This window comes from Heloderma suspectum, chromosome 2, assembly GCF_057233095.1.
Source record: "Heloderma suspectum isolate Gila_16-S chromosome 2, 16-S_ref, whole genome shotgun sequence".
In the NCBI taxonomy this organism is placed as follows: domain Eukaryota; kingdom Metazoa; phylum Chordata; class Lepidosauria; order Squamata; family Helodermatidae; genus Heloderma; species Heloderma suspectum.
In genome coordinates this window covers 212,607,746-212,630,730 of record NC_139459.1, presented here as the reverse complement: position 1 = coordinate 212,630,730, position 22,985 = coordinate 212,607,746, and the positions used below count along the sequence as shown (strand labels likewise).

The following is a 22,985-nucleotide window of genomic DNA, read 5'->3' as shown; positions in this document are numbered from 1 at the left end:
ACTGGCCTGAACCATTTGTAACAATGAGGATCTGATGGAGAGGAATCTTTCTGCCAGCCCTAAAAGAAGATATAAAGATTCTAAGTTTTATGACTAAGTGTATGTCCTTAACACAAGACAGTTGACAAGCAAATAAGCATTTTTAAAAAATAAACTTTGAATTTGTTGCCAAGCAATTCCATGGCCAACTGTTTAGAGAAGGACAGCCAGCTTGACCCCCAGATGTAATCTATCCTACTGGTTTATTAGCAGCAGCGTCTCTCACTCTTCTAGATGTGGCTGGTACTGCGTCATTGCAAACTGATAGATTCATCCTCTCAAGTGTATGGTGTTCTTGAGGGCTTTGGTCCTTAAAAAAAAATGGCACAGTGCAAATCTTTCTTTTGATAACCTAGTGGGTTGGGAAGGAGAGAAGACAGCCACCTCAAAAGGCCAAATCCAACACACTGGAGGAGAGATGATATGTACTTTCAAGCACAACTGCAGCAGTTGTCTGTGTGCACCCAGCAATTGTGGGTGTAAAGTGTAAATACAGATATTATTTGAACACCATCTGCTGTTTATGCTATTTATTTCTCCCAAGTTCCCAAATGCCTTGTTGATGGCTCTTTACCCCCTTTTTGTATGACTGCTGGGATCGTAATGGCTATCAGCTCCATCTCTTTTGGATTTGACAAACCCCTGTAAATAAAGTTTCTACTTCATTGGAAGCCTGGTTCTTTACACTTCCTTGCCCCCTGTTCCCATCCCTCTTCCCATTACCCCAAACCTCAAGAGATGGTGAATGAGGTTCATCTACATACCTTTTGGGAATTGCAAGAGCTGCTTTATTGTTTTTATTGCCTCAAAAGCTACTACTAGCCCAATATCTCAAGAAAATTTACAGTGAAGGGGCTCCAGTTATGGGGACATGAATTAATTTTTCACCCCTGAACACACTGTGAGTCTTCCTTCTTGTGAGACATCAGGTGGGTTAGACTACTATTAAAGCACCATTTATACATGATCATTTATTTGCATATTAAATGTTCTAGTTTCTGGAAATGTGTTGACCCAATATACATGTGAAAGACCTTGTGCTCAGAAATGAACTTCAAGTGTTGACATTTTTGTCAGATAGGTAATTTAATGAAATTTCCTTTTCAGACATAAAGGTAATCTCAAGATTGCTGCTTCTCCTTTGCCTGATTTTTTTTTCAAAGTAGCAATGAAAATGTTAACATATTATAGGGAGAGACGTGACATATTAATTATTAACAGGCATCAGATGGTAGGCATAAAAATTGTATACTAATGCCACAGTAGTGTTGAAGACTGGTTCCACTGTACTTTGATAACCTGTGATGGCCACCCCTTATTCACACCTGTGAAAACAATTTTATTGCCAGTGTTAAACAGAGGTTGGCATCTGTTCTTTCTCAATTGTTAAATCCTTTGTTTCCTAGGCAACTGTAAATGCCCGCCCCCAGCGCATCCTTGATACTTCCTCTCTCACACAGTCAGCCCCAGCCAGTCCTACCAACAAGGGCATGCACATACACCAAGTGGGGTAAGTTGCCTATACCTTAGGTCTCATGTCATACCAAATGTTTTTGCGTCTTAAGAGCTAATCCATATGTGTGTGATGTGGATGCAGTCTCCGTGTAGCTAGTTCTAAAGCCTCCTCTCTGGAGTGGTAAGCTAAGAGATGTTTCACATGAAGGGTAATTGAGAACAAATTTGTACTGCTATAAAACTGATCTAGTACAATCCTTGCAATGAAGACTCTTTTAAAAGTATTCCATCCATATCAGGGATATTTTCAAACTTATTAGCCAAAACGGGCATACACAGTGTTCTCCATAATTCAGCGTTGGAGTCATCATAGAGGGAGATTAATCTCTTTGCCGGAAAGTGTATTGACCTTATCTTATAATGTCTGAGGGGTGGCACAAGTGTCTTGTTTTTGCTTAGTTCGTGTGCATTGGGAACTAGTTTCATCATCAGCTTCCCAGGTTTTGCACTCAGGTCATTAAAAAACTACCCTTCAGACATTAAAAGATGTTTTTTTTCTAGCAAATAGACTAACCTGTGTGTTGGGAAAAATATAATAGATAAGTGGCATTGGGGGTTCACTATCAAGAGGAGAAAGTGTTGGAATCATAGAATAGTAGGATTGCAAGGGGCCTACAAGGCCATCGAGTCCAACCCCCTGCTCAATGCAGGAATCCAAGTCAGAGCATCCCTGGCAGATAGCTGTCCAGCCTCATCTTGAATGCCTCCAGTGTGGGAGAGCCCACCACCTCCCTAGGTAATTGGTTCCATTGTCGTATTGCTCTAACAGTCAGGAAGTTTTTCCTGATGTTCAGCCGGAATCTGGTTTCCTGTAACTTGAGCCCATTATTCTGTGTCCTGCACTCCAGGATGATCGAGAAGAGATCCTGGCCTTCCTCTCTGTGACAACCTTTCAAGTACTTGAAGAGCGCTATCATATCTCCCCTCAGTCTTCTCTTCTCAAGGCTAAACATGCCCAGTTCTTTCAGTCTCTCTTCATAGGGCTTTGTTTCCAGTCCCCTGATCATCTTCGTTGCCCTCCTCTGAACCCTGTCCAGTTTGTCTGCATCCTTCTTAAAGTGCGGTGCCCAGAACTGGACACAGTACTCCAGATGAGGCCTAACCAGTGCTGAGTAGAGGGGAACTAGTACTTCCCGGGATTTGGAAGCAATGCTTCTATGAATGCAGCCCAAAAGAGCATTTGCCTTTTTTGCAGCCACATCACATTGTTGGCTCATATTCAGCTTGTTGTTCAGTCGTTCAGTCGTGTCCGACTCTTCGTGACCCCATGGACCATAGCATGCCAGGCCTTCCTGTCCTGCGCTCTCTCCCGGAGCGTGCTCAAGTTCATATTCATTGCATCCGTGATGCTATCTAGCCATCGCATCCTCTGCCGTCCCCTTCTCCTTTGGCCTTCAGTCTTTCCCAGCATCAGGGTCTTTTCCAGGGAGTTTTCTCTTCGCATTAGGTGGCCAAAATATTGGAGCTTCAGCTTCATTATCTGTCCTTCCAATGAGCACTCAGGGTTGATTTCCTTTAGGATGGACTGATTTGACCTCCTTGCAGTCCAGGGGACTCGTAAGAGTCTTCTCCAGCACCACAGTTCGAAAGCATCAATTCTTCGGCGCTCAGCCTTCCTTATAGTCCAGCTCTCACAGCCATACATTACTACTGGGAAAACCATAGCTTTGATTAGACGGACCTTTGTCGGCAAGGTGATGTCTCTGCTTCTTACTATGCTGTCTAGGTTGGCCATAGCTTTCCTCCCAAGGAGCAAGCGTCTTTTAATTTCATGGCTACAGTCACCGTCTGCGGTGATCTTGGAGCCCAAGAAAGTAAAATCTGTCACTGCTTCCATTTCTTCCCCTTCTATATGCCAGGAAGTGATGGGGCCAGATGCCATGATCTTCGTTTTTTTAATGTTGAGTTTCAAACCAGCTTTTGCACTCTCCTCTTTCATCCTCAACAAGAGGCTCTTGAGATCCTCTTCACTTTCTGCCATTAGGGTGGTATCGTCTGCATATCGGAGGTTGTTGATAATTCTCCCAGCAATCTTAATTCCGACCTCTGATTCATCCAACCCGGCATTTCTCATGATGTACTCTGCATATAAGTTAAATAAGCAGGGTGACAATAGGCAGCCTTGTCGTACTCCTTTCCCAATTTTGAACCAATCGGTTGTTCCATGTCTGGTTCTTACTGTTGCTTCTTGACCCTCGTACAGGTTTCTCAGGAGACAGGTAAGGTGGTCTGGTACTCCCATCACTTTCAGAATTTGCCACAGTTTGTTGTGATCCACACAATCAAAGGCTTTAGCGTAGTCAATGAAGCAGAAATAGACGTTTTTCTGGAATTCTCTTGCTTTCTCCATGATGCAGCGAATGTTGGCGATTTGATCTCTAGTTCCTCTGCCTCTTCGAAACCCAGCTTGTACTTCCGGTAGTTCTCGGTTCACATACTGCTGAAGCCTAGCTTGTAGGATTTTGAGCATCACCTTGCTGGCATGTGAAATGAGCGCAATTGTGCGGTAGTTTGAACACTCTTTGGCGTTGCCCTTCTTTGGAATTGGAATGTAAACTGACCTTTTCCAGTCTTGTGGCCACTGTTGAGTGTTCCAGATTTGTTGGCATATTGAATGCAGCACTTTAACAGCATCACCTTTTAGGATTTTAAATAGCTCGGCTGGAATACTGTCATCTCCGCTAGCTTTGTTGTTACTAATGCTTCCTAAGGCCCACTTGACTTCACTCTCTAGGATGTCCGGCTCAAGTTCAGTGACCGCACTATCATGGCTATCAGGGACATTCAGATCTTTCCTGTATAGTTCTTCTGTGTATTCTTGCCACCTCTTCTTAATCTCATCTGCTTCTGTTAGGTCCCTGCCTTCTTTGTCCTTTATCATGCCCGTCTTTGCACAAAACGTTCCCTTGAGATCTCCAATTTTCTTGAAGAGATCTCTAGTCTTTCCCATTCTGTTGTTTTCCTCGATTTCTTTGCATTGTTCATTTAAGAAGGCCTTCTTGTCTCTCCTTGCTATTCTCTGGAACTCTGCATTCAGTTGGGTATATCTTCCCCTTTCTCCCTTGCTTTTTGCTTCCCTTCTTTCCTCAGCTACTTGTAAAGCCTCATCAGACAGCCACTTGGCTTTCTTGCATTTCTTTTTCTTTGGGATGGATTTCGTTGCTGCCTCCTGAACAGTGTTACGGACCTCCGTCCATAGTTCCTCAGGCACTCTGTCTATCAGGTCTAATCCCTGAAATCTATTCCTCACCTCCACTGTATATTCATCAGGGATATGATTTAGGTCATACCTGAACGGTTTAGTGGTTTTCCCGACGTTCTTCAATTTAAGCCGAAATTTTGCAAGAAGCAGCTCATGATCTGAGCCACAGTCAGCTCCAGGTCTTGTTTTTACTGACTGTATGGAGCTTCTCCATCTTTGGCTGCAAAGGACATAATCAATCTGATTTCGATATTGACCATCTGGTGACGTCCATGTGTAGAGTCGCCTCTTGTGCTGTTGGAAAATAGTGTTTGCTATGATCAGCATGTTCTCTTGGCAAAACTCTATTAGCTTTTGTCCTGCTTCATTTTGTACACCAAGGCCATGCCTGCCTGTTATCCCGGTGATTTCTTGACTTCCTACTTTAGCATTCCAATCCCCTATGATGAAGAGGACATCTTTTTTGGGTGTTAGTTCTAGAAGGTGTTGTAGGTCTTCATAGAACCGATCAACCTCAGCTTCTTCGGCCTCAGTGGTTGGGGCATAGACTTGAATTACTGTGATGTTGAATGGTTTGCCTTGGATTCGTACTGAGATCATTCTATCATTTTTAAGATTGTACCCCAGTACTGCTTTTCCCACCCTTTTGTTGACTATGAGTGCTACTCCATTTCTTCTAAGGGATTCTTGCCCACAATAGTAGATATGATGGTCACCTGAATTAAATTCGCCCATGCCTGTCCATTTTAGTTCGCTGATTTCCAAGATGTCGATGTTCAATCTTGCCATCTCATGTTTGACCACCTCCAGCTTACCTTGATTCATTGATCTGACATTCCAGGTTCCTAAACAATATTGTTCTTTACAGCATCGGATTTTCTTTTCACCACCAGACACATCCACAGCTGAGTGTCCTTTCGGGTTTGGCCCAGCCGCTTCACTCTTTCTGGCGCTACTTGGAAATACCCTCTGCTCTTCCCCAGTAGCATATTGGACACCTTCCGACCTGAGGGGCTCATCTTCCGGCGTCATCTCTTTTAGCCTTGTGATACGTTCCATGGGGTTTTCTTGGCAAGAATACTGGAGTGGGTTGCCATTTCCTTCTCCAGTGGACCACATTTTGTCAGAACTCTCTGCCATGACCTGTCCGTCTTGGGTGGCCCTGCACGGCATAGCTTATGGCTTCACTGAGTTACGCAAGCCCCTTCGCCACAACAAGGCAGCTTGTGATCAACAACAATTCCAAGATCCTTCTCGCTTGTAGTGTGGTTGAGCCACGTATCCCCCATCTTGTAACTGTGCATTTGGTTTCTTTTTCCTAGGTGCAGAACTTGGCATTTATCCCTATTAAATGTCATTCTGTTGTTTTCTGCCCAGCACTCCAGTCTATCCAGATCACTTTGAATTTTGTTTCTGTCTTCCAAAGTATTAGCTATCCCTCCCAATTTTGTGTCATCTGCAAATTTGATCAGCATTCCCTGCACCTCCTCCTCCAAGTCATAAAAATATTGAAGAGCACTGGGCCCAGGACTGAGCCCTGCGGTACCCCACTCGTTACCTCTCCCCAGTTTGAGAAGATCCCATTGATAAGCACTCTTTGAGTCCGATTCTGTAGCCAACTGTGGATCCACTGGATCATTGTTCATCTAGCCCACTTTGAGCTAGTTTGCTCATCAGGATATCATGGGGCACTTTGTCGAAAGCTTTGCTGAAGTCGAGGTATATGATGTCAACAGCATTCCCACAGTCCACAAGGGAGGTTACTTGATCAAAAAATGAGATCAGATTCGTCTCGCAGGATTTGTTCTTGACAAATCCATGTTGGCTTTGAGTAATCACTGCATTGTTTTCAAGGTGCTTACAGATGGATTGCTTTATCATCTGCTCCAGGATTTTCCCAGGAATTGATGTCAGACTGACTGGTCTGTAGTTCCCAGGTTCCTCCTTTTTACCCTTTTTGAAGATAGGGACAACATTAGCCCTCCTCCAGTCATCTGGCACTTCCCCCATCCTCCATGATTTCTCAAAGAGAATAGACAGTGGTTCTGAGAGTTCTTCTGCCAGTTTCTTTATTACTCTAGGATGCAGTTCATCTGGTCCTGGAGATTTGAACTCATTCAAAGTAATTAGGTGTTCCTTGACCATATGCCTATCGATCTCAAGCTGCAATCCTGCCCCTTCAGCCTGTACTTCGCCTTTGCCGGGGGGTCATAGACCCACTTTTGGGAGAAGACTGAGCCAAAGTAGGAATTGAGCACCACTGCCTTTTCTTTCTCATCTGTTATCATTTTGCCATCCTTATTTAATAACTGAACCATTTCTTTCCTCTTTCTTTTACTATGCAAATATCTGAAGAAAGCCTTTTTGTTGCTTTTAGCCTCCCTCGCTAACCTCAGCTCGTTCTCAGCTTTAGCCTTCTTGACGCCATCCCTGCAATTCTGTGCTACCTGCCTATACTGTTCCGTTGTTGCTTGGCCTTCTTTCCACTTCCTATATGTGTCCTTTTTTGTTTTCAGGTCATCTCTAAGCTTTTTGTGAAGCCACATTGGCTTCTTCTGTTGTCTTCCTCCTTTTCTTCTTGTTGGAATTGTTTGTAATTGTGCCTTGATAATTTCCTTTTTTAAAAGCTCCCACCTATCTTGGACTCCTTTTTTCATTAGAGTTGCTTGCCATGGGACCTTACTTATCATTGTTCTGAGTTTATTAAAATCAGCTTTCCTAAAATCCAGGGTACGCGTTTGACTACACTCGGTTTTTGCTTCCCTTAGAACCAAGAACTCAAGTATAACATGGTCACTTTCCCCCAGAGTTCCTGCAACTGCTACTTCTTTTCAGTTGGGGATAGCCCAACTCTGGTTTCAGTTAAGGAGACATGTTAAAATAAATACTGTTGCACTTGGATCTGAGGTACAAATCCTTTCTTTATTTAAAATATCATTCCCACTCACCCTGCAATCTCACTGGTGTAAGGGCCAAGTGCTACCACCTTGGAAAACAGCTACTGTCTAAAAACACAATGGCCTTGCCCACAAGAGTAAACAACCAACAGGGGAGACTACAAGCTATAGTTGCTACAAGCAGCTAGTACACTGTCTAGAGCAGCTTACATTTGTATCCCTGCCCCTTGGGTAAAAGAATATCCAGTACAGCCGTATTGCACCCATATTTTGTTTCCCATTACTAGAGGGTCACCGCCGACCTCCGGCACCAGCAGCTCCAGCTTGACCAATGATGTGACAAAGCAGCCTGTCAACCGGGATATTTCATCTGTAAGGCCTGCAAATGTGAGCAACATGGGGGTGCAATACACTCCCCATTCCCACCAATTTCCTAGGACGAGGAAAATGTTTGACAAAGGCCCAGATCAGGTAAGATCAGCTGTTCCTTAGAGGAAAGGCGGGATATAACTTTTAGAAGCACTAGTAGTAGTGTAGTCCATGTGAAGTCAGCTCCCTGAGTGACAAGGTAAGGAGGTTTTTTCTAACTGAATCATATGTACTTCTGTTTCCCCGCTTTTCTCCTGGACAGACAGCTGATGATGCTGATGATACTGTGGGTCACAAAAACTTCATGTCAGCAACAATGCAGACAGGGTTTTGCGACTGGAGTGCCAAGTATTTTGCCCAACCAGTGATGAAGGTACAGTCTGCCTTTCTTCCCTAAACTTTTTCTGAATTGCAGAATCATGCAAATCCCCCACCCCTAAAAAGCAAATGACTTTTTGCATGCGCACACACAGATAGATATACATGCACATGCACACACAAAGTGTCTGCCCAATCTTCATTCATGGTCTCCTATCTCCTTCTGCATTATTAATTTCTCTTCCTGTTCCAGAGTTGAGTATTGATTTATAAAAGCAGCTATTGTTTCCTTGTGTTTGGTAATAGCCTGGTATTCCGAAAAATAATTTATGCAAGCCTCATTCACAAAATGCCTTGTAACTGCATCACTATTTTGTGCTTCCAGCTAATACTGAATCCATCTCATGGGTGATCTGGCTTGAGCCAGTTAGATGCCTCCCAGCCTCGATCTTGGGGGGCGGGGGGGGCGAGTGGAGTGGTGTATTTGTACCCATTGCTGTCATAAGTGTCCCTGCCTCTAGGGTACTGAGAGTTCTTCCTTTGGAACCCTGTGAATGTGCAGCTCCTGCTGCAAACTGGAGAAAGGAATGGGGCATGAAAGTTTGAGGCCACACTTGTCTATAGCTGCCTTGCTGTAAAAGGCTGAAGTGGCCTGTATTTGGTGATTGCAAAGACACTGCCTCTTGGGCAACAAGATTGCAATCTCCTTTTCCTCATCTTCACCACAGCATCAAGGATACCAGACCTTTTTGCACAGCCATGGGATCCCATTCTACCAGCCAATTTCCCACATACCTTGTATGGCAGTCTTTCTGTAGTTCAGGTATAGAACAGATCAAATGTTCTTACCTATGTGGGCAGCTTTGTATCCTAGAAAAAAACAGTAGTAGCTGAAAGTCACGTGGAAGAAACTGATTATTTAGACCCATTTCAGTCGGGCTTCAGGCTTGGGCATGGGACAGAAACAGCCTTGGTCGCCTTGGTGGATGATATGAGGAGGGCTCTGGATAGGGGTGAATGCTCCTTCCTTGTTCTCCTCGACCTCTCATCGGCTTCTGATACCATTGACCATGGTATCCTCCTGGACCGCCTGGAGGGGTTGGGCATTAGAGACACTGTATTGCGGTGGTTCCGGTCCTTCCTCTCCGACAGGTACCAGAGGGTAGCACTGGGAGAGGAGGTTTTGGACCCGTGGCCACTCACTTGTGGGGTGCCACAGGGTTTCGTCCTCTCCGATGCTATTTAACATCTATGTGAAGCCACTGGGGGCTGCTATCAGGAGGTTTGGGGTGCAGTGTCATCAATATGCGGTTGACACACAGCTCTACCTCTCGTTCAAATCTTCACCAAGGTTGGCCGTAGAATCCCTGTCCAAATGTCTGGAGATGGTGAGTGGCTGGATGGGGAGGAATAAGCTGAAGCTGAACCCTGACAAGACCGAGGTACTTTTGGTGGGAGACAAGAGGAGGCTAGGGGATGTTGACCTGGTGTTGAATGGGGTACAGCTACCCTTGAAAGACCAGGTCCACAGCCTGGGGGTCATTTTGGACTCCCAGCTGTCCATGGAGGCTCAGGTGTCAGCTGTAAGCCGGACAGCGCTGTATCAACTCCATCTGATACAGCGGCTGCACCCCTTCCTTCCCGACCATCTGCTCCCATCGGTAGTACATGCCCTGGTCTCCTCTCGTTTAGACTACTGTAATGCGCTGTACGTGGGGTTACCCTTGAAGATGGTTCGGAAGCTGCAGCTGGTACAGAACGCGGCGGCTTGCCTGATTAAAGGCAGCCGCCGGCAAAATCACATCACTCCAGTGCTGAAGGAGCTGCACTGGTTACCAGTTGTTTTCCGGGCCAAATTCAAGGTGTTGGTTTTGACCTTTAAAACCCTATATGGTTCCAGCCCAGCCTATCTTAAGGAGCACCTCCAGCGACACCAGACAGGCTGCTTAACAAGATCAGCCTCGGATGGCCTTCTCTCTGTCCCATCAGCCAGGACAGCTAGACTGGTGGGGATGAGGGAGAGGGCCTTTTCTGTGGTGGCCCCCACTCTGTGGAACTCCCTCCCTAGGGAACTCCACCATGCCCCCTCTTTAATGAGCTTCCATGGTGCATTAAAAACGTGGTTGTTCAGGCAGGCATTTGGGGTGGGTTAGGGTATTTTAGAAAATGTTTTTATTGTAGAATTTTATTGTTTTAAACTGTTTCATTATATTCTGTACATCGCCCAGAGTGGCTGGGTGACCAGCCAGATGGGCGATTAATAAATTTAATAATAAATAAATAAAATAAATAAAGTCAAGCAACTTGCATGTCTTCTGTCTTTGCCTATGCAATACATGATGGGGAAAATCGCACAGTTCTCCTGTAATATGCGAGAACTTTGTGCACGTTTTGAACTTGTGCATCTCATTCCCCCCTTTGCACATTCCATAGAAACCATGAATAAAGTATATATGCTACCATTGTTATTTGTTTAATTGTAACTCATGAAGCCTCCCTTTGATTGTGAACACCATGAACATAACAATCAAGCACAAACTGAAAACAAATACAAAGTAAGGGCTCTTTCACACATTACACCAGCCAAAAAATACCCCCTTTACTATTAAACACACTCAGCAGGGAACCGCAGTCAACCCTGGCTCTGATGATGCAGTTGTTTGCCACAATCCATGTAATGTGTGAAGAGAGCTGTACAATGGAATGGTTCTGTAGGTGGGTGGGAGACCTTGAAGCAGTAGTTGCCAGTGTCTATCTAGGTCAAGGCTATTGCTAGGACATTTGTCCATACTGCATCACCACAGGGGTGATTTTATCTAAGCCTTTCTGATGGCCCATCGCTTGTGGGGACAGATTTTAAAATGAACAAAATCGCATGAAAAAAAGCCCAGCTGTTGCATTGAAGTCATTCAGAAAAGTCTAAAGTGTTTCAATCCCACTCGGCCATGGACTCTTTGATTTACTACCTTTCAGCCCCTATTTCCATCAGTAAGAACTGGAACAATAACAGCCTGCCTTACAGGAATATGAATGAGAGATGGATTGTATGTTAAACAATGTTATATAAATTATGTATAATACTGGCACCAAAATTATCACAGTGGTGCAGGGAATGATGGTTTCTAAGCAGCTGGCTGCAAATTTGGTGCAAGCAGCTGTGTTTTCTGTATCTTTCCTTGCTAATTACTACAGAGGTTTGTGTTCAAAGACAGTCTTGCTCCTTCCCCTCTCATCATGCTTCTGTTCATCTGTACAGCAAAAAGACTGTGCTGAATTCATGAAACTGATATTGTGTATGATACCATGAGCAGGCTAATACTGTCTCTAGTTGTTACTGAACACAGTGAATCTTCATTATGTATTTTACACATTAACTGTATCTCACACACAAGCAAAGAGAAGTGGGATAGCTGGAGAAAAGGGATGTGGTGGGGCTAAGATTTGTGCAGAGGAATGTGGCTCTAGTCCAAAACCATCTTTTAGCTCATGTTCTATGGTTTGGTCTGCTGTAAAAAGAAACTTTATGTGTGTGTTTTTTGTGCCCAACAACGATATTTCTTTGAGCCAGATAGCACTTTGGCTTCCTAGGAGAGCTGTGGTGATTAAGTATTCTACCTGTCTGCTGTCCCAGAAGGACATCAGCACAAACTATTTTTAAAAAAAATCTCAATGCCAGTTTTTGCTTGCTGTGTAATTAAGCCTCTGTCTTCCAGCAGCAAGGGCAGAATTGTTGATATCTCACTGTCTTTACAGTTTCTAGTTGTATTAATATGGGAGCAATATTGGAACACTGTACCTTAAGTGAAACCTCTTTAATCCAGGATGGAGGTCAGCAGATCACATCCTCTGCTAGAATTTAGAGTTGACCCTACTTGATTTAGTGAATCTTTAGAGTTTCAATTTGTTTCCAGGCTGCTTGTCTGCAGTGTGAATTGGAACTTGAGGGACAGCGTTCTTTGTTCTGCTTTTAAAATCTCAAGGACATAACAAAGCACCCTTTTTACCTAGTACTAATGTCTTCTCTTGCACCACAGAAGCTTCTACTAGGACAAAACTAAAGACACATACTGGATGAGACCAGGCAATTGAAATTTTGAATTGCAAGAAACCATCAAAATGTCTGTTTTGCTTCAGCAAGACAGGTTTCTGGGTGTAAGACTCTCTGTTACAGTTTGTATGCCTGATGGTGAGCTACCTAAATGCATGCCAAATCATACTGGCATAACAACTCATTGCTCTGTGTTTGTGTGTATGCATTTATATCTTCTGAAATCACCCCCTCCTTTATTTTGTGCCATAGTCTACTGGCTGAAGAAAGAGCAGAAATAGATGTGCCTCTGTTGGCACTGCAGTGGGTTTCTTACATGCTGGCTAATGTAAAGAAGTTGAAATATGTCTTGCAATAAATTCTGGGATAAAAATGTCTGTCAAAAGAAAAACCAAACATTGCATAAAGGGGCATGCATTCAAAATATGGAGGTAGTCTGAACCATCACAACAGATTGTTTTTGTTTGTTTGTTTGTTTGTTTAGAGCCTCTTTGCCAGGGCTATTGTATTTTATCACTCATTTCCACTTGTTGAATCATATAATTACCAGAGCCCGTTTTGATATTCAGTAACATGGGAGCTACTGCAGCATATCTCCTCCAGGTCATGTGGGGCAAGTATATGATACAGTTGCTTTCCATGTGAGCATTGCCTCAGTTCCCAGGAGGGTGAGATGATGCTTCAGGAAAGAGCCATGGTGCTGCCTCCTCACACATGAATTTGGACTTTTGGCATTACAGAACACCATGGGAAGGAGGCATGTTACAGCAGTAATTTCATGAGGCCCCCCTCCTGTGAGTAACATATGAAGAGGGCTAATCTGGGGAGGAGATCTAGGAGTTGTGGTGGATAGCTGAATGTATACACTGACCCAGAATGCAGCAGCAGTGAAAAAGACAAATCCCATGCTTATTAGGGAAGAGATCAAAAGGGTCCTTTTGGGGGAGATTAATTCCATTTGGAGGAAACTTGACCTGTCCAATCTCCTCCCACCCACCCTATTAATAATAATAATATTAATAAGCATGCATAGCCCTCAATGGGCTATTTGAGGGAGGGATCTTTTGTAAAGTAACATGAAGACCTTCCCACACTGGCCTTATGCATACTTAATCAGTATTTTTCCGCATTCCTAGGGCTTTTCCTCTTTTATCTGTGGGAGCCCTACTAGTCATCATGGCACTACCACTTTTTCTGTTAGACAGAATAGAATTCTGTTAGAAAGAATACTAATTGGTTCCATGTCAAAGTGATTTATACTGCAACATATATTACTGATGGGTTTGCAAACCTCCTGAGTTTTTTTCTTTTAAATTTGAATCACCAAGGGAATCCTCTAAGTAGTAAAACAGTTGGTACATCACCAAGCACAACACAAATGTAATTAATTTCCTCTTGATACCCATAGCTACACAGCACGTGAAACATTTGGAAATGTTAATAATTTGATGAACATTTTATAAGTTTCAAGCTGTTAGTCTCACTACAAACACTTTGGACAAAGTGAGTTTTATGTGTTTGTTTCAATGTCCAGAAGACAGTATGTAATTTTTTTTTTTTTAAAGAAAAGAATTAGGATAATGATGTCTTTATTTGGAGTGGGTAATATATTAACTACCAATAGTTATTAAAAACATTTGTCTACTTTCTGAGAATAGCTCTTCACCAGAGTGGTGCCTTATTAATCTAATAAATCACTCCAGACATCCAATCAAAATGCATCTCTTTGTGCATACAGGGTGTGTGTGTGTGTGTATGTGTGTATGTTTTAATGTGAGTACTTCAGTGTTTTGTTTTAAAAGAGGTTTAAGAATATCTGCAGTGTTCTGAATAATTATTTATTCTTGGATGGAGAAGTATGAGGCCATTATATTCCAGCAATGTGGCTGAGGGGAGAGGAGGCCTTATTAAAGCAGCACAGGGCAGTACAGGACCAGGACAACATGGAGCATCTTTTCTGGTCCCAGGCACTCCATCTTTCCCATCTGGATTTGGGCCTGAAAGACCGAGGAAAAGTATGGGTGCATGGAGGGTAAGTTGTAAGTAAACACAATTTGTGGCATTGTACAACATCATTACTGAGCATGAGGTGCATCTGTTAAGTCATCCGCCTTAGCTTCCAATTTCCTGGCTTTGTAGGCTTTAGCCAACATGAGATAGCCTTAACTCTGGTCTTAAATCAGCAGGGTTTTTTTTTTAAATCATTGTATGCCACTTATTTCATTTTATACTAAGAACATGGGTCACATTCCACCAAGAATTTTCCTCCATTTCCTACTGGAAATTAATAGGTTTTCCCATTTGTTTTATCAGGTGGCACTTCCAGATGAGGCTTTTATGGTGCCATCACCTTGCTTCATTCACAGAATTGTATGTGGGAGGGGGGAGTTCAGACATTGTCATCTTCCATTTGTAGTCCTCTCGTGTTTCCCTACAGCTGCTTCCAATTTTTCCTTACCACAGACAATCCGTTAAGGGAAAAAATACAAAATTGCTGCACAATGCCTTCTGACTAGTAGTGCTGGGAGCCCTCCATCTGGAAGCACCCAGGGTTTGCAGAGAAAATATTGGTGGATTGTGCTGATGTTCTACAAAAGTAATTTGACTAATAAGATCATTTTCCCCTCTTCTTCCCAGCATCATATTTCAAGATTTTTGTTGTATTTTAAGATTCCTAGAAGGTCTTTATTTTAGCCTCCTGTTGTTCGCTTCCCCCTTTCTGCTGAACTAGTGTAGCTGCTTTCAAATAGACTTTGATTTGTAGCCTGATCCTATGCAAATCAGAGCTTTGGCTACTGGGTGGTATAGAAATGTAATAAATAATCAGAAGCAACTCCATGTGTTTACTGGGCTCAATCCCAGGTAATTGTGTATAGTATTGCAACCTTAGAAGCCTGCAGCCAACATTGCAGCCGTTTTAAATACCTATCTACATAAACAAGCACCCAAATCATGGGCTAATCTCCTCCCTATATTGTCTCTGCCCATCTTTCTCATTCCTGCATGATCCTAACCCCACTCCCCCTTTCCCCCTCCCCTCTCCCACCACCATCTTTCAATCTCACATGAGCTTCTGCTACCACTTCATCTTGTTCACCCATCTCCATCCACCCCACTCCCAATAAATGCACTTTTTCACTTCTTTTTTTCCCCTTCCTCCCCAATGCATGTACTGTTCATGACAAGGCTTCATCAGAAATACAAGGAGAAAGTTTGGCCAACTGAGGAAACATCTGAAAATGGTAATCTGATTTTGGAAGATGCACTGGTAACCTAAAAGAAGCCAATATTGATAAACACAAATTCCTGACCACTACTTCTCTGTTACAGAGTGGCATCAGGAATGGAAGTGTAGCAGGAGGGAGAAGTGTGTAAACCTTCCCCACTCACTGCTTTTCCCCTGTTACTCTCTCCCAGCTGCTTACTCCCTTAGCTGGAATTCCAGATCCTTGTTTCCATTGTGAAAGTGTAAGTAGATGGTCTAAATATTGCTGACTTTCTGCTTCCCTCATCCTTTCTTTCTAGCCTTATTTTTTTCTATACAAGTGCCATTCTTGAGTTCTAGCTATCCTTCATTATCTGCAAGTTAACTGTCAGGCCCTATATAGGTTGTCACATAAACTAAGGGAAAAGAAAATAGTGCTCATACAAAATATGCACATTTAAAATTGGCTGTTGTCTAGCATTGAAACTAAGCTTCAAAATCCAGCTAGATCACAAAAATGGCAGCAATGCTAAATTAATTCAGAATGGGCAAATTGGCAACAAAGCTACACTGGACTAGTGTACTGTACGCATGGAAGAAATTGTTTGGTAGACACTGTGTGAGGTTCTTTTTTTTTTCTTGGGCATTTTGCCAAGATGCCGAATGAATGTACAGGAAACCATGGAGTCGTTATAAGTTAAAAGCTGACTAAGAACCATTGACAGGAATTAAGGTCTTTTCTTTGTTTCTTTTACTTTTTTAGTTCTTGAGAAAGGGGGCATTCCGGAAGTGTTCTGTAAATATCACAAAACCTATACCACTTATTCCCAAGTTTTGAGCTGCACATTAAAAGCATTTCATGATTATAGATAACAGTTCAAAGATGAAGAGATTATAGTTAAGTTTGGACTTTCAACCGTTCTACTATTGCTTGCTGCAGTATGAGATTATGCAGGCACAAGCTTCCTCCACCCCATGGAGGATAAATATTACAGGGGAGAGATGCAGATTTACAGCGTGCAGAGGGGAGGGTAACAGCGATGGTCAGACATACAAGCACATACAGTAAAGCAAATGGACGATGCAGGTGTTGTCTATAAACTTCGTACGTTGTCATCATTTTATGTTTTTCAAGCTTTTTCCCAGTGTATTGACTATTTAAAAACACATTAAAAAACTAAACACACTTTGACCCAATTCGCACATAATGACAACCCATGGGTTATTTAAACAATGGGACATTGGGACCCAGCAGCAGCAAGCAAGCGCGCTTCCTTCCATGTTCTGATTGTTTCTGCTTTCAAAACAACCTCTTCCTCAGTTGTTATTGTGATGCCCAAACCCAGAAACTCTGTGTTGTTTCAGGGTTAAACAAGCCAGAGTTAACCTATGGTTTGTTGTTCCTGGGTTGTTAATTGAAAGCTATGTGTGTATGGGAAATAGCACGCGCTGTCACTCCTGCTTGGCCATGGAAATTCCTGGGTTAAACTACCCAGGAATTGCCATTATGTGTGAATCAAGTCTGTGTCTTGTGATGAGCCAGATTCCTATTGGCCATGATGGCTAGGTTTTGGCTAGGTTAACATACCTTTTGCCATTCTATAAATCAGGAATGAGCAACTTTTTTGGCCTACAACTCCCATCAGCTCTAGCCAAAATAGCTAATGGTGAGGGATCATGAGAGTTGTAGGCCAAAACATTTGGAGGACCACAAGGTGCCCACCCCTGTTATAAATATTAATTAGTTCATGTAACCATGAGTGCCATTTGCCAAACTAGTACAGTGTCATTTTTTTAAAAAAGGTGAGTCCAAGTTTCTCTCATATTCATTCTACCAGATGCTTACATTGAAGCATACATGGTCTGATTAGATCTGCTCCAGGTTGAGGGTGGGAAAGGCATAGAAAACATGTTGCTGATGCCATCTGGGACACTGAAATGGCCTGAAAAAGTCTTCAAAACTAGGCAGCTAAGCCTGTATGTGCCTTGCCCTTTGTAATGTCAGTTTGCTTTTTTAATCAGAGTTAGAAATACCTTATTTTCTATGTACATACCAAGTGAGTCTGACTTCCTAATTAATGCGCCTATTTTTGTCTCTTGCATTAATTTTCCTCTGGATTTAAATCTTCTCTGCCTACGGACCTTTACACATTCCTTTGTGCTACACTTGTCTGATAAACAGATATTATATGAGAAACTAAGGATTCCAAAATGCCTAGGGGGCTATATTTGGGGTGGTGCAAGCAATTATGACCATTTCTTGGCGTGTATGAGTTGTTGTTGACTTAAAAAAAAATAACTGGAGAGCCAGCTACAGATGTTTTGTTTTTATTTATTTTTTAAATTAAGCTTTTGGCCTCAGGTCTCCCATACCTCCTGAATTGTATTTTGAATTACATGTTGTAGAGATCTCATAGACTCTTATTTGGTGCATACAAAATGGCACACTGTTTTCTACAGGGTGTTCTGTACCAAACATAGCAAAAAAAAAAAAAATCCCAACTTTTCACTGAGTAATAATTAGCGCCTTAAAAATACTGAGTTGTACTGTATGCAACCAAGGGGTAGAATTGGTATATGCTATCAGTTTCAGCTGCATTGTTTTTCTGATAGCTGCTTAGTTCATCTTGGCAAGTTTCATATTCTTACAGACCATAATGTTCTCTAGAGCTATGTGGAATAGTCTCTCTTCTGCAAATGCCACACTTGGCACATTCAGGAACAAAGAATCCGGGTTTGCTCCTGCTGCGTTTTGGGAATTTCAGCTGCCTACATTTAAAAAAGAATCCCACCATGTTGAAAAGCAAACTAAATGTCAGTAGGAGAGGCAGATGTTTCCAGGTCCTTATGCCAGGGCTTTGCTAACCAATACAAGGAGCAGGAAAATTGATGAAGTAGATGAACTGCAATGAATAAATGTGAAGATTCCGCAAGTGCATTGAACTTTTGTAAGTTTTGACCAGGAAAGGACCCTCTTCCTCTGAAAGAAGGTGTTCTGCTCCTATGTAGGGAGTGGTAGGATTAAAAATCATTGGCTTGACTTCAGAAATCAATCAGACCTTGATTTACTGAACACCAGATCAGACTTTATTTCTGAAGGGTGCTTCATCATCTTTTCTTGGTAGGTCTTTAACTGATATTTCTACTTTTAGGAGTGCTAACCTAATCAAATATTTTCACACGCACACCTTGGATTTCTGAAAATGCTTAGAAGGTCAAACTTTGTATTGCACCAGGCAAATTCAGGCTCAGTGTTGTTCCCGTGTCTTAAATGTGTAACTCCAGGATGTGTAATCCATGCAAAATGTGAATGAAACACACAGCCTTACCTCAATAGCCACAAGTTTACACCTCAGCATGGGTAAACAGGTTTACACCTGTGCTGAACTGATGGAGGACTTAGCTCCTTAGGAAACTGCTTCAGCAGTGATCTCCCTATAGCATTATTTGTTGCTGCAAGGAGTAAATCCATCCTCTCCTCTTATTTCCACAACCCCTTGCTGACTGTTTCCATCTTGATATGGGTAAAGAGGAGAACAACTTCATTGGCTTTCACATGGCACTGCTCAGTGGGAGACTTCTGAATTGTAATTGGTTTCTGTCTGAGTGGAAACCAAGAGGTGTTAGAAATTTGTAGTGTGTCATGATCCTAATCATGTAACACTATTCCAGACACCCACGCACCTCTGGGAGACCCACATAGAAGAGAAGAGAACAAAAGCTTGGCTTTCGTTTACTATAGAAATACTTCTTTAAAGTTAAAAAGAAAAATTAACTGTAAGGAGGGAGAGAATGTTGTATGAGAATAGTCCTGCTGGATTGGACCAAAGGATCATCTAAGTCCTGTTTTCTGCAGTGGACAGCCAGGTGCTTCTAGGAAGCCCATCAACAGGGCACAAAGGCAACAGCCTTCCTTCACTGCTTGACCTCCCCCCCGGCTTTTTCTCTCTGTCACACACACACACTCACACTCACACACACTCACACACCTAGTATACACTACCATTACTGCCTCTGAAGATGGAGGTCCCATTTAGCTATCATTGCTAATAGCCATTAATAGACCTATCCTCAATAAATGTGTCTGCCTTTTTAAAGCCATCAGACATCACCACATCTCATGACCAGCTGTATCTGTTGCCACCCACCTCGTTGCTGTCCCCGATGGCTCACCCAGTCAGAATGGAGTTGCAACGGCCTCCAGCCCTATCCTTATTCCTGGCTGACCACAGCCTTGACCCTTTATGATACCCCTTAGCACAAGCCTCCGCCTGTTTTCATTCTCACTTCAACTTTTTGCTCTTACTTAACTTCTTCCTTCTCAAACACTCTTTCAGCCATCTCCCTTGCCCTTATATCAAGGGCTGGCAACTTATCCCCCCCGCCTCGTTTTGGCCTACTGGTATGCCTTGTGCATCTTTCAATTTTTAATGAAAATTTTAAATGAACTGTAATTGAGTTAATCTTGCACTGCACTTGTACTGTATTATAATCAAACATCTAAATGCCTATTGTTTCCATTTTTGTAAACCGCTTTGAGCTCAATGTATTGTGGAAAATGTGGAATACAAATAAATTGACTGACCACAACTCCCATCAGCCCGAGCCAACATAGCCAATGTTGAGGAAGGATGGGAGTTGTAGGCCAAAATAGCTGGAAAGCCACAAGATGCCCACCCCTGCCTTATATGCCATGTCTACTGACCTTCCAACTCACTCTCAGCTTTTAACCCTTCCTTAGTGTCTTCATCGGCCTCTGGCTGTGTCCACCACAGACCCTTCCCCTCACCCCCATCTTGAGTTTTTCTCCCAGGTCTTGCTCTGCCTTTGAGTTCCACTTCTAGCAAACTCTCTCAGCTTGCAACTCAGAGCCCTTTACCTTCTTGATAACAACCTTTTTGGATCTTATTCTAGTTTATTCCTCTAAAATTAGGTTTTCACTGAAGTGTGATATCTCTTCACTTGAATAAGTTTAGATGCATTTTATCTTGTCTTTGCTTATTGCTGTATATTAGTGGTTATTTGTAATAAACCTTGGATTGTTGCAAAAGAAAACTACTGCGGGGGGAGGGGGTGTTTTAAAAAAAAAAAAGCAATCTAGCTCAGTAATTCCTGTCGTGATTTGTTTCCAGCGGGTGGACTGCTGTGAAAACAATTTGCATGGCAATAGGATGGAACTGACTATATTTTTACTGGACAGGTTGGGATCATTGTCTCTTAGTACATAGGATCATAGAGTTGGAAGGGATCTTGGAGGTCATTTAGTCCAACCCCCTGCTCAGTGCAGGAACCTTGCAACTACAGCATCCCTGAGAGATGGCCATCCAGCCTCCACTTAAATACCTCCAACAAAGGAGAACCCACCATCTCCAGAGGCAGTCTGTTCCATTCTCAAACAGCTCTTACTATTAGGTAGTTTCTCCTAAGGTTTAGCTGAAATAGGCTTCCTCACAGTTTCCACCTATTGGTTCTTGTCCTGCTCTCTGGAGCAATAGAGAACAACTCTGCTCCATCTTCTGCATGACAGCCTTTCAGATATTTGAAGACTGCTATCATGACTCCCCTTAATCTTCTTTTCATTCCAGTGTTTGTAGTGACCCATTTTTCTCTTTGTCTTGAACAGGGCAAGTACAGATAACCAAGTATTTCCTTTTTGGACTCCTCTACTGGGTACTGTTCTTATAGAACATTTTTTACAGCTACAACTCCTGTTTTCTCAATGGTAATAAAGGCCAGGTCTCTCAGGACACCACATCAACTGTTAAGCTGCACTGTTTCAATTTCAGTAGAACCTCTATCATGGCATGAATAATCATTTCAAAGGAGGTGGTCATGAAAGCAAAACACCTTAGCTGAGTGTGCGTTTGTGTATGAAAATTTCAGCCTTAATGAGGAAAATCAAAAGTATACCTTTCTGTGGTCTTTTCTGTATAAGAAGTCAACTCGTTTTACATTTAAAATGTGTGTTTTCATGCAGACAGTTACACAACTGCATAGTTGTTTTTACCAGCAGTTCAAAAATGCTATATCAGGACTACCCTGTGATGGCTCTGGACAATGAAAACAGATTTGATGCCCTGGCTCAACAGGGACAGCAAGTAGTTGATTAAAAAAAAGTTGATGATTGTTTGGTTTCTGTTGGGTTTTATTGTGGGGTGGGGTTGTAACTGTTGTAAGCCACGATGTACACTGCAAATGTAGGATCTTTGCTGATCTCACTAGCAACTTTAAGAATTCGGGGTGGTATTTTCTTGTTCAGGCTGCTAGAACGGAAATACCTAGAAGTTTGGAAGCAACCCAGCTGCCTACATTTAATTAGTAGTACCAACTATTATGGAAATGGGCTTTAATGTACAAATGAACACAAATGCTTGTGGCCAGTGGTCTCACACAATCAAATTCCTTCATAGAAGTGGTACCCATTGAGATGGTATCCATTCATTTCACATGTTAACAAGGATTGTTCAGATAGACATCTTTGTTGTTGTTCATTCGTTAAGTCGTGTACATTTTTAAATCTTTCCAGGGTCTTGGTATAAGGTTTGAATAGTCTCTGTTGACATTTAAGCACACAAGTATACCACTATGCTATGATTCTATGGTTCTTTTGTTTGTAAAATATGAGAACATTTTCAATAAAAATATAGTTTAAAAATATGGGGGCGGGGGGCCTGTTGGCCTGCTTTCTAGTGGGCGCACACGTTGGGGCAGTTTTATCAGCTTTTGTGTGCTGTGGTAGTTCTAGTGGTGATCGAACCATGGCTATTTTCTCATCAAAGGAGCCAATTCTATGTCACATTATGTTATTTTTGTCCTTTGAATGTGACATTGGACTACAGGGTGGGGCTATCTGGCTCTAACATTCTTCCTTTCCCTCCTCCCCCACAACAGTATTTAGAGTGTGTATAGGTGGCAGTAAATACAATCTCAGAGTGGATTCATGCTACCAGTTCACTGATTGAATGCAGCATAGCAGAGCAAGCTTGTTTATTTGATAAGCATACCTTTCGTCTGATGAAAAGGCTCTCTGTCTCACAATGGAAAGTTCAGATGAACAGATATCACATGAAACTGTCTTATCCAAAGCCTGACCATTCGTCCTTCTAGCTCGGTTCTGTCCACTCTGTCTCTATTGACTCTCTTATGGCTTCAGGCTGTGGTCTTTCCCACCCCTGCCACCTGAGAGTCTTTAACTGGAGAACCTGGGATCTTATGTGTGCAAAGCATGAATGCTAACACTGAGCTATGTCCCCTACCCAAGTATTACAATAGATGCAAGCATTGTATGAAAAATAAAGTTTTGTGAAATTATTGGCATTGGAGTTATACAAGGGGATTCCAAAATAGCCTTTCCATTTCTCTGGCCATGCTGGTAATGAAGCACTGTGTTTC

The 22,985-nt window shown here is 42.5% G+C and overlaps 1 protein-coding gene across 14 annotated transcripts in view; it reads left to right on the top strand.

Annotated features, from left to right (window-relative positions):
- The window catches only part of RPTOR (regulatory associated protein of MTOR complex 1), a 493,211-nt gene that overhangs the window by 382,129 nt on the left and 88,097 nt on the right, over positions 1–22,985 (top strand). For all 14 annotated transcript variants that reach the window (XM_084837711.1, XM_084837700.1, XM_084837701.1 and 11 more), the window contains 3 exons: positions 1,446–1,549; positions 7,941–8,124; positions 8,285–8,395. In XM_084837711.1, the coding sequence (XP_084693837.1) occupies positions 1,446–1,549; positions 7,941–8,124; positions 8,285–8,395 (399 nt within the window). The remainder of the gene's footprint in view (positions 1–1,445; positions 1,550–7,940; positions 8,125–8,284; positions 8,396–22,985) is intronic.